This window comes from Periplaneta americana, chromosome 13, assembly GCF_040183065.1.
Source record: "Periplaneta americana isolate PAMFEO1 chromosome 13, P.americana_PAMFEO1_priV1, whole genome shotgun sequence".
Taxonomy (NCBI): Eukaryota; Metazoa; Arthropoda; class Insecta; order Blattodea; family Blattidae; genus Periplaneta; species Periplaneta americana.
The window spans coordinates 145,826,267-145,839,739 of record NC_091129.1 but is presented as its reverse complement, the minus strand read 5'-3'; the positions used below and the strand labels follow the sequence as shown (position 1 = coordinate 145,839,739).

At 37.1% G+C, this 13,473-nt stretch overlaps 1 protein-coding gene across 2 annotated transcripts in view; it reads left to right on the top strand.

Moving 5' to 3' along the window:
• Cow (Proteoglycan Cow) overlaps nucleotides 1-13,473 on the top strand; it is a 1,076,490-nt gene that overhangs the window by 1,001,603 nt on the left and 61,414 nt on the right. For both annotated transcript variants that reach the window (XM_069844415.1, XM_069844416.1), the window contains exon 6: nucleotides 196-452. In XM_069844415.1, coding sequence (XP_069700516.1) covers nucleotides 196-452 — 257 coding nt within the window. The remainder of the gene's footprint in view (nucleotides 1-195; nucleotides 453-13,473) is intronic.

The following is a 13,473-nucleotide window of genomic DNA, read 5'->3' as shown; positions in this document are numbered from 1 at the left end:
TAAACGCCTGTGACCTGTGAACGTGGTGTGTATGTCTTTCGCCTCTGCGTTTTTATTTAATTTCAAAATGTACTACCTTGACAGCTGACGTGAAAGGCTCTGTTTCCTGTAGAAAATGAGTTTCTTTCTTCGTTCATTAAAGCGAGATTTCAGTACAACGAGTTTCTCTACAAAAAGTTATTATTTTGCTTACAGATGGTGAATTGCACATGCGTAAAAAACAACGTCAATCCGAAAGGCTAAACAACTTGATGAACAAATACAAGATGACGGCGGAGAAAGAAAAAAAGCAACAACAGCAGCAGCAGCAGCAACAACAACAACAGCAAGTTGGCAAGAACAGCAGCAACAAACCTGCCAGAATACCCCAAGACAAGTACACCTTCACGCCTGAGGACTTCAAGTACGAAAACAAGCATTACAAGTACATCAAATACACCAAGTACAACAAGGTAAGTGGTCAGTCATTTTGGCTTGGAATTATATTGACTCTCGGTTTATTAGTTTAGTTATTTCAGAAGTATTTATCTTCATTTCATTTTTCTGTGCATTTCAAATGTTGCATCTTTGGGATAAGCGGTTAAAGAGGGAGGAAATCTTACGACTAAGCCGGGTTTTAGGGTTTCATAATCTTAGTTATTTGCGATGTGTTAAAAATAGCATTTTATTTTGTGAGTAGGGATGTTCGCGAAACGAGGCAGCAGGCTAAGGGCCGATTGTATAAACCATTTAATCTTAGATCACAGGTTAAATTGATCCTTGTTCTAGCTGAACTTGGAATTTTGTGTTGTATAAAGTCTAATCTCAAATTAATTCGTCTTAAACCCTAGATCATATATGTAACATATATGTCGGGTTTATAGACTTTGAGATTAACAACTTTTGTCAGGTTTACTACGCTGCCATCTAGTTGTTACATAAGGAGTCACGTCATAATTCCCAATTGAATTGCATTAGCGACTGTGCTGCCATCTCGTGTTCGTTTACGGCGGACGGGTGGCGATCCTGGCGGTTGTTCTCTTCAAAGTGCTGCCGATTTTAACGTAGCGAGGAGTTATCTGTTACATATATGATCTAGGCTTAAACTAAAGTCAACTTTGACTGAAGAAATTTCTCCGATTAAGTTAGATGATTTAAGTTCAGTTATTTCTTTTCTGTATGAAATATACGAGTGATAGATTGTGCAAAAAGAATAACCATTGTTATTAATAATAATAGATATGGTAGGTACTTATATATATATTTTTTTTTTCAATTTCTTGCCTTAATCCACAAACATTCTTATATTTTATAAGGCTTTATCGTGTTCAGCAGTATCAAGTAACATAACCTATAATTATATTATGTTTATAACAATCATTAATCATTAATGAATGATAGGTACATTCATAAATTTTCAATTAACTGTATTACTAAACGAAAAATGTCACGTTATAAAGCTTTGTTATGTTTAGCAATATCAAACACCATAACATGATAACAATTTGGAGAACGGTCAACCTTCTTCTTATTGTCCGCCATTATTTACAATGCACAAAACAAACCAATGTCTCCAACAGAGTGTACGGAAATTCGCCAAAAAGTAGTTGGAAAGTCGCTAGATTTCTCATTATCAACAAAGAAAGATTAAACTTTGTCACTATGGGGTACTAAAAAGGTCGCTAAATCCCTATTTAAGCAATATAAAAGTTAAAAGAAATTGTCGTTGAAAAAGAGTTAAAGTCGCTAAATTGGCTACACTGAACAAACCTGTACAATATGGTCCGCGCATCACATACTTCACCTGTTTATGCGATGTTTTCCAAATCCTTTTCACGTGAACTTAGATTGCATTTGAACCAAGATAATTTGATCGCAGAAGAAGTGTCTGAACTCGGTTCACTTTCCGATCTTCGATCAAAGTTGATCTTTAGTCAGGGAGTTTTATACAATTGGGCCTAAGTGTACCAACCTGCAAAGAAAATAAAATAACTTTTAACATGTGTGACATACACTTTTTAACATAGTCGTTTGTCCTTGCTCGTAGGCTATAGAAACCATTCCGTAGACTTCTTGACTGCTGTATTCCCTCTCATTATAATACAAAACTTTAACACGTTAATGCCCACGTGCATCAACGTTGGTTAGTGTAATCACCGGTTAAAATTGTCACCCAACCGCTGGTTAAGCATTTTTACAGTGGATCGACCTCGGTTACGACTTAAATAGGAGGTTAACCATAGTAATCTCTAACCGGTCATATTCGAGCGGTTAAAAGAGATAACCAGTGATTAGTAGAGCAAGTAAAGCAAAATGGCGGCCAGAGCCACAGATGTTTATTTCGAAGACAATTATTATCGCACAGTAGCCTACTTGAATTTCTTGGATAGAACATGAACGTGAAGTTTCTTTAGTGGAAAGAGAGAATTCTTACGAGAAATTAGGTGACAGAAAATTTCAGGAGGTATTTCGTTTATCAAAATGTACAAATGGATCACTTGAAATAACACAAAAAGTCATATTTCTCCTATGGATCGGTTGCTTATATTACGATTCTATGTAACTGTTATTTTCTGTACTAAGGGGGAATACTCGAATATCTCTTTCTCCATGTCACTGGCTGAACAAAGAGAGGTTATGGATGGATCTTGGGATAATGAACAGTTCCCTCGTGTAAATGGGGTCCTGGATCGTATACACATTCCTACTAATCTTCTACATCCTTTTCCTTTATAGATATTCCATCTTTTTATATATATTATATTTAAATCTAGTAATTGAGTCTATCGATACTTCAACCTCACATTGGTATATAATCATTTTTGCATTCAATTTTCTATTTTGTACGATTTTAACCTAACAGCACTGAAAAGCAAAGAAATGCAATTCGCAAATATAACAGCGCCCAAAGGCAAACAAATGCAAAACGAAAATGTAGGACACGTTCATTTCGATGTAGAACGGAGTGAGCGCAGCCGTTTTTAGACGTTGACTATTATCTTTGCAGCGGTATGGATGCTTTCCTTTAGTAATTTTGTAGAAACAGTGTACTATCATAGACATAACTCTGGTTAAATGAGGTGTCAGCTAGCCATGTTTAAGTAATCGGTAATTGTGAATGGTGCACAGAAATTACATTTTAACCACTGTTACTGTTTAACCGTCGTTTCGTAATCTATGATTACTGCGTTTTTAACCGATGTTGATACATTTCGCCATAAGAAAGTAGGCGATGGTAATGTTGTGTCTCCGCCATCTATTGTGAGGATCACGTAAGAGCAGTTCCTAAAAGGCTAATTTGGCCGTCTCTTCAGTATTGCCAACAAATACCAGATATCACCAAAGAGAGTAAAGTCACAATATCGTGTACAGTAATAATGATAATAATAATAATAATAATAATAATAATAATAATAATAATAATAATAATAATAATAATAATAATAATAGTATATTATTAACAATAATGATGTCTTGCTTATTGGTTTATTTATCACATACCGCCTTTATGTTGAGAGGAGTTTTCTAAATGGTTCAATAATTTGTGAAAGAGTATGCCTATATTTTCCCCCTGAATCTCTCGCACATTATATTGGTAATTAGTAGATTAATATGATCTAATATTAAAATGTACTTTGTCTGACAACATGAAATTCATTGCTTTGACTGAACAGTTCACGATTCACAAGACCTAACCTAAAAATGTATTTTGTTTGATCACGTGAAATGATTAGTACTAACTCCGAAAATCGAATGCCACTTTGAAATGTATGCTTAAGAATATTTACTCCTAATAATTTTGCTAGTCTAGTTATAATTGCGTTTCTGTGCGTATAATTCCTTCTACATTATGGTCTTTCTTCAGTTCATTATAGTCTACATAATTATTATGAACTATAGATTCCTGAAGCATGGCCTACTCTGAATGGCACAAGCTTTCTTTCTTGGAGGAGTCGCTGCCATGCTGTTTCCTCTCTTTGGCATTATTGTAATAAAAATCTAAACACGAAAGAAATTAATGAAAATGTGAAATGACATTTCTTTCAATCATCCAAGTGCATGTATCACACCGTATGTTATATTTATTTACACCTGTCCGACTATAATCATGAATTGTAACCACAACGCAACACATAAAATAACTGATATTTGTATTAATAGTCTATTAATACTGATATTAATTAATTATTAGTATGTTCAAATTTCACTAGCTTCGAGTAATCGGGTCAGAAATCTAGAACAATTTCAATGTTATAGAATTTCACTACTGTCAACGGCTATTACTGCTGCCAACATAACAGTTAGAAAATCACTACGAGTTGTAGTATTTCTCAGTGACGAAATTCGAAACGAAGTTGGCAAAAGAAAATTCAACCTTCAAACTATAAAATCACCATAATCCACTAGCATATATAGTAATGAGGGAAAAATGGTTAGGTGTCACCCTTTGGGTATTAATTAAGCTGATCCGGACTACAAACATCTCCATCCCTTTCACTGCCACTCCCCCTACTTTGCTCTTATACTCACAGCGTATTCCGAATCTCACCGGTCCGGTGGCATTAATGACGTCACGTTGCAGCGAAATAAGGAACAAAACTGCTGGAAGGATCGATGGCTGTCATGGCGACTGTACAAGTTGTTGTCTGTGCTATGCTAGCAAAATTTTGCGAAATTTTCGTACTGCCATCTCGTTCAAAGAAAAGATAGCATAAACAATTTATTTCTTGAACCGGTAGTAATAACAGGTCCGTTGACATGTTCGCTCATAAACCATTAACATATTGTTTTTACGTTGTGCTCATTACAAACAATACAGCAGAACACACCGCCATGATACAACAGTGCACGATGTTATTCGTCTGCTAATTCCCGCCCTATACAAGAACCAATCAGATTCACTGATGGCGGCTGATGGAGACTGCCACCACCTCTGCAAGTTGATGGCACCGGTGCGACACCGGTGGAGCATCAATGACGTCATCGGTGGAATTCGGAACACCGTGATGCCATCGGATTGCTCACCGGTGAGATTCGGAATACGCTCTTATGCTTCCCCTCTCAAGGAGCTCGAGAGCAGAGACGTGTGACGTCACAGAGCCAGCAGTTGGAAATATCTGCTGTAGACAAAGCTTAAGACATTCTTGAAAGGGTACTGAAGATCACAGCATGTTGAACGATAGAATTTCCTACGTATAGTATTCTAAATAGAGGTGACGTGTGTGTACACCCCGCAAGAGTTCTTAAGCACTAGTGTTGGTTGTATTGCTGATCGCAAGATATTGTTTTTTTAGTTGGTTATTTAAAGACGCAATATCAACTACGAGTTATTTAGCGTCGATGAGATTGGTGATAGCGAGATTGTATTTGGCGAGATGAGGCCGAGGATTCGCCATAGATTACCTGACATTCACCTTACGGTTAGGGAAAACCTCGGAAAAAACCCAACCAGGTAATCAGCCCAAGCGGGGATCGAACCCGCGCCCGAGCGCAACTTCAGACCGGCAGGCAAGCGCCTTAACCGACTGAGCCACGCCGGTGGCTGCAAGATATTGTTTCAGGGGCTTGGGAGTATAACATGGTAACTGACATTTTGATCAAAAAATGAGATATGTAGCGTAAAATATGGTATCTTATATTCTGCGTCTAATGCAAAGTTAGTTTACAAACATCTCAACAGATGGTAGAAGTACACAGATTTTACTTTCCTGATAACTATACAAACTGTTGGATATATAAATGTGCGAGATCGTGCGTATTTGCTTGCTTTCCGCACAAAACCAATACGCGGTAAGTGTGAAATACCACATTCAGTATTCCCAACCTAAACACATAACAATTTCTCTCTTCTTACCGCATAAGCGCCATATTCATTTTACTGCTTTAGGCTTTTAACATATTATGTTTAGAGACGTTTAACATAGTAATAATTATAAATTGGAAACTTACCACTGCAATTTCACCTAAATTGCACTGCTAATTATTGTTTTTAAATATTTGCAAAAATTAAGTGAACTCTACAACACCACAAAAGTTACTGCATTTGTAATGCAAGTAACATTAAGGAAGCCGTGAAAAAATCAACAAGATTCCAGATGCCGATGTTATTACTGCAATATGTTATATAAATAATATTGTTAAAATATTAAAATGAAAAATAAATCATTACATAACCTTACCGTTTGTTTTAAATTCGCATTTATAGACTGGGGGAAAAAAAGACAGACGTATATCACGGCCTGCTGGAATATAGTAAACACAGAAAACATTTTATAGCAACAATGTTGAAGATAGATATTTTAGGTTTTAAAAGTTGCCGTCATTGAACATAAACCAAGATGGAGATTTCATTGCAACTAATTAGAAATTCGTCTTTCAGGTATGTAGTAAACGATCTTCGCACAAAATAATGTACGATACACGAGCGGTATGTTTGTTTTCAATCTTTTCCTCGAACATGAAAACATCAACATACCGCTCTTGTAATGCATATTACTATTACCTACCTAATAATTTCAAAACACTAAAACGCCAGTTATCATGTTTTAAGCCCGAAATCCTCGGGAAGTATTCAACCAGGTAATTACTCCAGCGGGGATATGACCACATGCCTGGACACAGTCTCGTAACAGAATTGTTCTCAATGCTTTATCGACACATAGCTGCGAGCACAATAAGCGTCTGTTATTTCACACTACACATCGCCAAGTTCGCCGTAACTTTAAAACTTTCCCGCTCTGCGTTAATCTATATTTGTGAGTTATTCATGACGAGGAGGGTGCATCATAAACAAGTGCGAATTTCACGCACACGCCAGTTTTCTTCGCGTCGGCAGGGTCTTCCTCCCGCCACTTAATCTTAATGAAGATTAATAATGTATTATAAATCTAAAATATTAATGTGCATTTAGCAGAAGAAAACACGACTTTCCCAAGGCACGAAGACAAATGCAGAGATGAATCTCAGAGGAAGTGGGAGACGAATCTACTAATTGTCCTCTTCTTATAAATTTATATTTTTATTTATAATTCAAACGTTAATTTCTTTCGTCTGTTTTCAATACCCACTGCTCGAATCTCGATCTATTAGGACGGAACTCAGTTTAATCTCAAGTTCGATTCCCGATAATTGTGACAAAGACGCGAACCGAGTTTGAGACTGGTAAAGGAACTCCCAAAACTTGAGGTCGAAACCACTTTCGAACCTTTAAGGTAGAAACACATTATTGCCACGGCACGGCACGAAATGTGATTTCCTGTGCTGTCATGTTCTGCATTCAATGTGTGGTATTCGTTTTCTCCATTTATTTACGTTGCTTAGAATTACACTGTTCCCACGCCACGGACGCCACGTCCTCTCCTGTGCAGCACTCGTGCCATCACGTTTAGATTTTCTGTCGCACCGGACATTGTCGGACGGTGGAGAGCACGTGCAGATTCATTATGGAGAATATATCATTGAAAAAGTAAGGCAATATGAATTTATGTATAATTTTAAGTCATCCAATTACAGAGACTTAAACATGAGAAAAGAAGCTTGGGAGGAAATAGGAAAAGAGATGAATATAAGCGGTCAGTACTGTATGTTAACTTATTTCCAAGAGCTATTCCATCTCAAATCGACCGAAATATAGAGAAAATTGACCTTAAAATTTCTAAATACAATGAAACTTTTTTTGTACGTAGATAACAGTGATACAATGAGTATAAAAAATGCGAGGTTTTTTACTGATCGATTTCATATGGAATAGCCCATAAGTAAATCATCAATTCAACTTAACCTCATTATTACTACTATTTTATTATTATTATTATTATTATTATTATTATTATTATTATTATTATTATTATTATTATTATTATTATTATTATTTTAGGAGGTACATCAGTGTAGATGCGACCATACACATAAAAGTGCATATTAACAATGACTACAATAGCTGTACTGTAGACATTAATCTTAATTTTGCGATCTACCTCGACGAATAACATTTAATTGCCAAGGCACTGGGCCTAGAGAATTAAAATATTCCTTCAAGGTTTCTCGGACTTGAAAAGACTCGCGTGTACTGTTTCTTCTCAAGCGGTCTAGGTTTCTTAGGGCACAGGTTGGTAGTGAAAGTGCTTGCACATCAGGCTCAAACATATTGTCTTTACATAGCATATTATGCAGGCAGCATGACGCAAGTACAATTCTATCGACCATGTTCGGTTGTACCTCCATATATCTTCGAAAAATTCTCCAACGAGCAGTCAAAATTCCGAATGCATTCTCGACCACATTTCTCGCTCGGGAAAGTCTATAGTTGAAAATCGTTTTTGTTTCGTCTCATCTAAATGGTGCCTGCCATATGGACGCAGAAGATATTTTTTTTAGTGGAAATGCTTCATCCCCAACAATTATGTGTGGTTGCGGCTCCCCATTTTCAACTAATGGAGCATTTTGTGGCACATTTAAAGCATTAGATTCCAGTTTTTTCCCAAAGCGTGAATTAGCAAAAACACACCCATCACTGTTTCTGCCGTAAGAGCCTACATCAATTGTAATAAATTTATAATCCGCATCAACCAGAGCATTTTCGATGTCTTCTTCAAACTCTGAAGAACTACTGGAGCTACTAACCCATTCACCTTCCATCTCTGCTACAGAAAGCTACTGAATAAAATAGCGACTGAACAGATTGTAAGTTTAGTGTGAAGTGGCATGGCGTGGCGATAATGTGCACACAACGCGACACAGCACGTACCTTCCAACTTATATGATCTCACAGGAGAACACATGCCGTGGCAATAATGTGTTTCCGGCTTTATACACAGATTTAATATCTATGATGTTTAGGCGAAAGGGCTTAACATTTAAATGTGATGTTTATTTTGATGTACCGAAGTACATATGATATTTCCATGCAGATATTCTGCGTCATCATATGATGAAAGAGTGATGGAACGGAGAAAAATTCTCTCCGGCGCCGGGATTTGAACCCGGGTTTTCAGCTCTACGTGCTGATGCTTTATCCACTAAGCCACGCCGGATACAACCCCAACGCCGGTCAGAATCGTCTCAGATTAAGCTCCATCTCTTGGGTTCCCTCAAGTGGCCGCCCTCTGCACTACGTTCATAGATGTCTGGATGTATGGACCGAAGTCCATACATGTGTTGAGGTGCACTCGAATGAGTGACTGGTTGGCCGGGATCCGACGGTATGGGCGCCGTCTTAAATCACAAAGTGATTTATTGCGCATATCATATTTATTTTAATGTACCGAAGTACATATGATATTTCCATGCAGATATTCTGCGTCATCATATGATGAAAGAGTGATGGAACGGAGAAAAATTCTCTCCGGCGCCGGGATTTGAACTCGGGTTTTCAGCTCTACGTGCTGATGCTTTATCCACTAAGCCACGCCGGATACAACCCCGACGCCGGTCAGAATCGTCTCAGATTAAGCTCCATCTCTTGGGTTCCCTCTAGTGGCCGCCCTCTGCACTACGTTCATAGATGTCTATGAACGCAGAATCGAAGTCCATACATGTGTTGAGGTGCACTCGAATGAGTGACTGGTTGGCCGGGATCCGACGGTATGGGCGCCGTCTTAAATCACAAAGTGATTTATTGCGCATATCATATTTATTTTGATGTACCGAAGTACATATGATATTTCCATGCAGATATTCTGCGTCATCATATGATGAAAGAGTGATGGAACGGAGTGCTTAGTGGATAAAGCATCAGCACCTAGAGCTGAAAACCCGGGTTCAAATCCCGGCGCCGGAGAGAATTTTTCTCCGTTCCATCACTCTTTCATCATTTAAATGTGATGTTTTTGCTGTAATTAGTGGAATTAGTTAAAATTTAATTACAAAACATGAAGCTATGTTTTTTGACGATGAAGTTTACATTCCTTCATATAAATTAATTAATAATAACGTGTTAAAATTGAATTATAGTTGTTTCTGAAAACAATTCTGGGATAAGCCTTTCTACCTGAACATCGACATGAAAACATGGCAGGAAGTTTAAGGGAATCTCAAAGATTGCGTGAATTGAAGTAATAAAATACAATTTTTACTTTCATTAACACTCATTCATTCATAGTGTTCTGCCGAAGGGCAGGTCTTTCACTGCAAACCCAGTTTTCTACAGTATTTTCTATTTTCTGTCTTCCTCTTTGTCTCCGCATATGATTCATTTATCTTAATGTCGTCTATCATCTGATGTCTTCTTCTGCCCCGAACTCTTCTCCCGTTCACCATTCCTTCCAGTGCATCTTTCAGAAGGCAGTTTGTTCTCAACGAGTGGCCCAACTAATTCATTTTCCTCTTTCTGATCAGTTTCAGAATCATTCTTTCTTCATCCACACTTTCCAACACAGCTTCGTTTCTTATTCTGTCTGTACATTTCACACGCTCCATTCTTCTCCATATCCATATTTAAAATCCTTCTAGTTGTTTCTCTTCAGGTCGTAGTAATGTCCATGTTTCTGCCCCATAAAATGCTACACTCCACACAAAGCACTTTACTAATCTATTCCTTAATTCTTTCTTCAGAGGCCCGCAGAAGATTATTAAATGCTTCCGTTGCCATTGTTATTCTCCTTTTGACTTCTTGGCAGCAGATCATGTTACTGCTTATAGTACACCCCAAGTATATGAAGCTGCCCACTTGTCATCACGGATCAATTCGCATGCATTTTCAACACTTTGCAATAGCTCTTCTGCATCATTCACTGGTGTTACATAGACGATAGCTTTCAAGTGTCCCCAAAGGTAAAAATATAATGGGGTGAAGTAGGGGGATGTGGGTGGCCAAGGCACTAGACCACCGCGTCCAATCAAAACAAAAACAATGTACTACTATCTTGTCACTGTGTTGTTTGTAAACAAACACTGGTACAAAATAAAAACAGAAATAACACAATAATATGATCAGATACTTATGAAAACAGAAGTCACTATTACTCCAATAAATAAACATTTTCCTTCAAATTTTCATATAAGGAATTGTTCTTGTTTTTGATCCAGGAGCACGCTGACGCTTTTTCCAAACATAGGTGACTTACCCTGTATAGTGCACATGCTGGAAAGTGATTAAATACTATTTTTGACGATATACAGGGTGGTGCAGATAAAAGTAGCCCATGTAAGTGTAAATACAGAAGCGAAGTGCTCAAAAAGAACTCGCCTTTCATAGAAGATGAAAATGGTTCCCTATCCAACACAGCTGTGGACATCTAATCATGTTCAGATACTCTTGCACAGATACATTTTGTACAGATCTCGTAGCACAACCAAACCCTATATTGCTTTCTTTGCCGGTGGCCCTCTTTCCAGAAACTTGTCCTGAAAATTTTGCGGGTTTCGTTATTCGAACCTGTTCTCACATACGTTTCCACAATTTTCACTCTTTCTTCTTCTTTTGCAGAATGCGAACAGACATGTGTAATTCGACTGACGACTGATGAAATGCTGACAGGAAGAATGCCAACAATCGATTATTGCCTAAAACTGCCCATTGTTACAGCTACTTACTCATTTCGTATGATACGATACAATAAAATACGATAATTGAATTTCAAGCAGTCAAAATATCGCATTCGCATTCAAACGGGAGGCGGGTCACCCAGTGGTTACTATTCATAGTGATAAATAAGAAACACACATCCAATTTGATTTTCAACAATGCATTCTTGTTTATACAAGCAGTTAAATTCAAGCAGTTTCATAGTATAATAACGTAATACCCATGGGTGGGCAACTCGTGCTCTCAAAGTGTCAACACAATCTCAGTGCAGGTAGAACGGACTCTGTACTAGCTGTACTGTCTGTGTGCGGTTCTTTGAAGACGCAAGTTCGCTTGCGTCTGCAGTAAGTGGCGGCTCGTTTTAAGTGAAAAACAATATAATCCCCAGATCATTTCCCTTTGGTGATGAGTCGAAAAAGAAAGAATTTTTTTTATTAAGAAGAGAGGTAAAGCTTGTATTATGTTCTATTACACTTTCTTACGCATGACTTTTATGTTACAAATATACAATGAAGGTTTTAGTAAAGAAATACTGTCTGCATCTGCTTTAGAACAGCTGAAGGTAAAAATGAGATATCAACAAGGTGAGACTGATATCAAATATCATTAGCACGTTGTGCGTGCGAGTTACAGAATTGCACGACATATAATCGACTAGCTAAGAGCATTTATGGATAAATTTGAAATGTGGCAGTATCATGTAGAACATAGACAACTTCACTTTCTCTGAATATGAACTATCTTGAAGGGTGATAAGAAAATATTCTTATCAAATATAAGACCGTACTTCAAGACCTACAGCAGAATTCACTATTAAGTTTGGAGAAACAGTGACAATTGACAAGGAATAGAGATGTTTCTGAAATCCTTTTGGCTTACAGCCGATAGAAAATCCTGAAAATGTATGGCTTGAATTGATAAATCTACAGAACAACACGCCACTCAGATTCCAGCAAAATCAGGAATCGAACTGTTCGTAATGAATAAAGACTTGAAAATTCTATCATTCTACGTTTCAAATAATACATATAATAAGAAATATTAACAAATAGGCCTATTGTAATAATAAATAAATGTTGCAGCTATATTTGTTGTATTCTTGAAAAGGTTGTATTTAGTTTGTGTTTCCAGTACTAAACTAATTTACAAAGCTAGAAAATAATATAATTTTGTTACGTGTTTAGGTACATTCTGTCTAAAATTACTATAATTATTGTACCATGCGTCATTCTGAAATTCAAATCATGGAGTAGATATCACGACCACCTGCATGAGCCGCCAGAGCGCACCGTGGCTTTTGCAGCGAAACTACAAACAACTTGTAACTGCTGCGGCTGGCTCCGTCTGCCTTTCTCTCTTTCAAGGTTTTTAGCACTTTGGGAGCACGAGTTGCCCATCCATGGTGATAAAGTTGCCTCGTTTAATTATTAGGCAGCGGCATTCCTTTTAAGATTTGTAGGTCTTTATTGCATGCACCGATAATAAAATGAAAATGCGACGTTGTCACGTCTTGTTTGTTGCTGCTATATATTAATATAACATGGATATTGGCTAGGCTTAATTGCTCAAAGCATGAGTTAATTTGAAGATTATTTAGATTATTTATTTTAAATTAATTATTTAAAGAAATAATTAAATGTTTCTTCATAAGGAAAACCGGAAAGTTTGACTTTTTGTAATAATTATTTTATTGTTAAGGATTGGCCCTTATTGTAAGAACTATATATTTCACGGCGAATGTAATCACACGTAAAACCATCTACTTTATTAAATTTTGTGACTTTGTGTCCACGCTTTTTAGGTGTCTTAGGTCCCTTTTTTACAATTTTACTTACAGTATTTCTATTTAATTTAAGAATTTTAGATGTCTCCGAAATTTTTCCTTGACCTAAATTGTTTTTCAGAACATACGTGTGAGCATTGCACACAAACGTTTGACACTGCTTACATAATTTTGGTCTAGCTTTGAA